This window comes from Propithecus coquereli, unplaced genomic scaffold, assembly GCF_000956105.1.
Source record: "Propithecus coquereli isolate 6110/MARCELLA unplaced genomic scaffold, Pcoq_1.0 Scaffold110, whole genome shotgun sequence".
Lineage (NCBI taxonomy): Eukaryota > Metazoa > Chordata > Mammalia > Primates > Indriidae > Propithecus > Propithecus coquereli.
The window spans coordinates 1,359,383-1,361,840 of NW_012134970.1; the positions used below are offsets into that span (position 1 = coordinate 1,359,383).

Consider the following 2,458-nt stretch of genomic DNA (forward strand, 5'->3'; position numbering starts at 1 on the left):
TTCTTTTGGTACCTCCTACACATTATTAAAAACAAAACACAAAAAAGGAGAACTGTAAACTTCAGGTAAATCCAAGTAAAAGCATAAAAATTCTACTTACGTATAACCTGAATGAGGTTTTGTTTAGTTTGTGAAATCTGGATGTAACTATATATTGCTCAGTCTTCAATCATTCTTCACAATGATAATATTATGCCATACCTATGCATATCAGCCAGTTTGGACAAGACACGAGCAGCATTACTAAAGCTTCTGTTCTTCTCATAATACCTCCAGAGTAAATCCATATAACGGACTTTGTTTTGATCAACTTTGGCCATTCGGACTAGATGTGGCTCCAGAAATGGAGAAGCGACCTGGAAATTGTACAGTTATTCAGAAAATTTTTCTGAACACTTAATTACTTTTTAAGTAGAAAATACAATAAAGACAACTACAACTGTGCCTTGTTTTATGAAAACAAGTAAAAGTATAAGCCAACATTAATAGATAAAAAAGAAAGTAATTTTTCCCATCATAACTGTTTTATCACAATTAATGGAAGACTCTATGAGTTACATTAGGTGGATAAAAATAATTTACTATAAAATTACAAGTTTATTAATAAACTTTGAGAACACAGCTATTTATTAATTCCTAGACTCTGAGCTCAAAGGCATTCTTAAAATTCTCAGATACCATGCATTCATTTCATAGACTAAGGAACACTGAACTAAGGGTAGTAAAAGGACAAGTTGAAAGTCACACAGTAACTTAATGGCAGAGCTAAGATGAAGTTCAGGTTTCTTAATTCATAATCCAGTGTTTTCTACCCCACAATATAAACTGTCCCAATCAGCTTCTAAATAACAAGAGGGGAGCAATGGTCTACTTTGCCCTTAGGAAGAGAAATTGCATTGCTTAGTTTTATACTAACATCTAATGGTAGGCACAGGATGAGAAACTGTATTTCCTACAGTTATGCATGTGCTTAAATCATTGTTATGCTTTAAAAATATAAATTATGCTTAAAAATATAAATTAACAATACTGCAATAAAAAAATTTTTTTTTACCTGTAGCAGTTTATCTGCAAGGTCAGCCTGTATTAGCCAATTATAAAGGGCAATACTAAAGAGCTCATCTTTGGATCGCTGAGCCAATTTAAGCATTTGTTCAAACTAAAATAAAGAAAACAGTAAAAATTAGCATAGTTAAATGCTCTGTTGCTGGGTATCACAACCTCTTAGACCTATAAACCCCTGATAAGAAATCAAGAATCCTTAAATGGTAACTTCTAAGAACTACAGCCTTTCCCAACATGATTATGCCACCACTACCATGCAGAACTTTAAAACAGTGTATTCTCAGAATAAAAATATGCTATATCCCTTACATGATGTCCTGCTTCTTCATTACTCAGCATATTGGGATCGGATGACAACACTGGAGGACCAGGTTTTTTGGGTACGCTGGGAGACTGAGGAGCAGCCTTACTTTGATTTACCAGTTCTTGAAGTGTATCTGTAATGCACTTGTAACTGTTTAATCTGAAAAAGAATGGAAAAGAGGCAATTACATTATTTAACTAGAAAGCAATTTACCCTACCTAATTTAAACATATGCAAGAATCTGAGAATCTTTTGGAGAATACATGTACGTATTTGGTATTAAAAATAATATAAATCATGTACTTTTTAAATAGGTTTGAGAAGTGCTTAGTGACCTGAAAGGGTAAAGCTATAAAAATGCATTAACAAAAAACATGTTTTATACAGGTTATATATTTCCTTTATGGACATATACTTTTCTCTCTTCTATAGTCTCTACAACTGAGTGCAGAGGCTCACACCTATAATATCAGCACTTTGGGAGGCCAAGGTGGGAGGATCGCTTGAGGCCAGGAGTTCAAGATCAGCCTGGGCAACACAGAGAGACCCTGTCTCCACAAAAAGTATAAAAATTAACTGGGCGTGGTGGCATGTGCCTTGTAGTCCCAGCTACTTGGGAGGCTGATGTAGGAGGATCCCTTCAGCCCAGGAATTTGAGGTTGTAGTGAGCTATGATGCGCTCTAGCCCAAGTGACAGAGCGAGACTCTGTCTCCCAAAAAAAAAAAGGGTATAAACTTTTGAATTTTAAAAATTATCCTTTAAAATAAAATACTAATTGTCACCCAGAGGCAAAAATTGCAAAAAACCCAAAAAGCTAGTTTTGTTTTCAGATAAGTGATCCTATTAAAAAATACATAGGTCAAAGAAGAAATAATAAAAGTCAGAGACTATTTGAAAATTATTAAAATGGGAGACCCTGTCTCCACAAAAAGTATAAAAATTAACTGGGCGTGGTGGCATGTGCCTTGTAGTTCCAGCTACTTGGGAGGCTGATGTAGGAGGATCCCTTCAGCCCAGGAATTTGAGGTTATAGTGAGCTATGATGCCCTCTAGCCCAAGTGACAGAGTGAGACTCTGTCTCCCAAAAA

General features: G+C 35.2%; 1 protein-coding gene across 1 annotated transcript in view; it reads right to left on the reverse strand.

The window, feature by feature from the left end:
• The window catches only part of NUP155 (nucleoporin 155kDa), a 69,238-nt gene that overhangs the window by 18,654 nt on the left and 48,126 nt on the right, over window positions 1-2,458 (reverse strand). The window contains exons 25-28 of the mRNA XM_012649456.1: window positions 1,673-1,718; window positions 1,375-1,528; window positions 1,055-1,159; window positions 202-356 (exon numbers count right to left, since the gene is read on the reverse strand). Coding sequence (XP_012504910.1) covers window positions 202-356; window positions 1,055-1,159; window positions 1,375-1,528; window positions 1,673-1,718 — 460 coding nt within the window. The remainder of the gene's footprint in view (window positions 1-201; window positions 357-1,054; window positions 1,160-1,374; window positions 1,529-1,672; window positions 1,719-2,458) is intronic.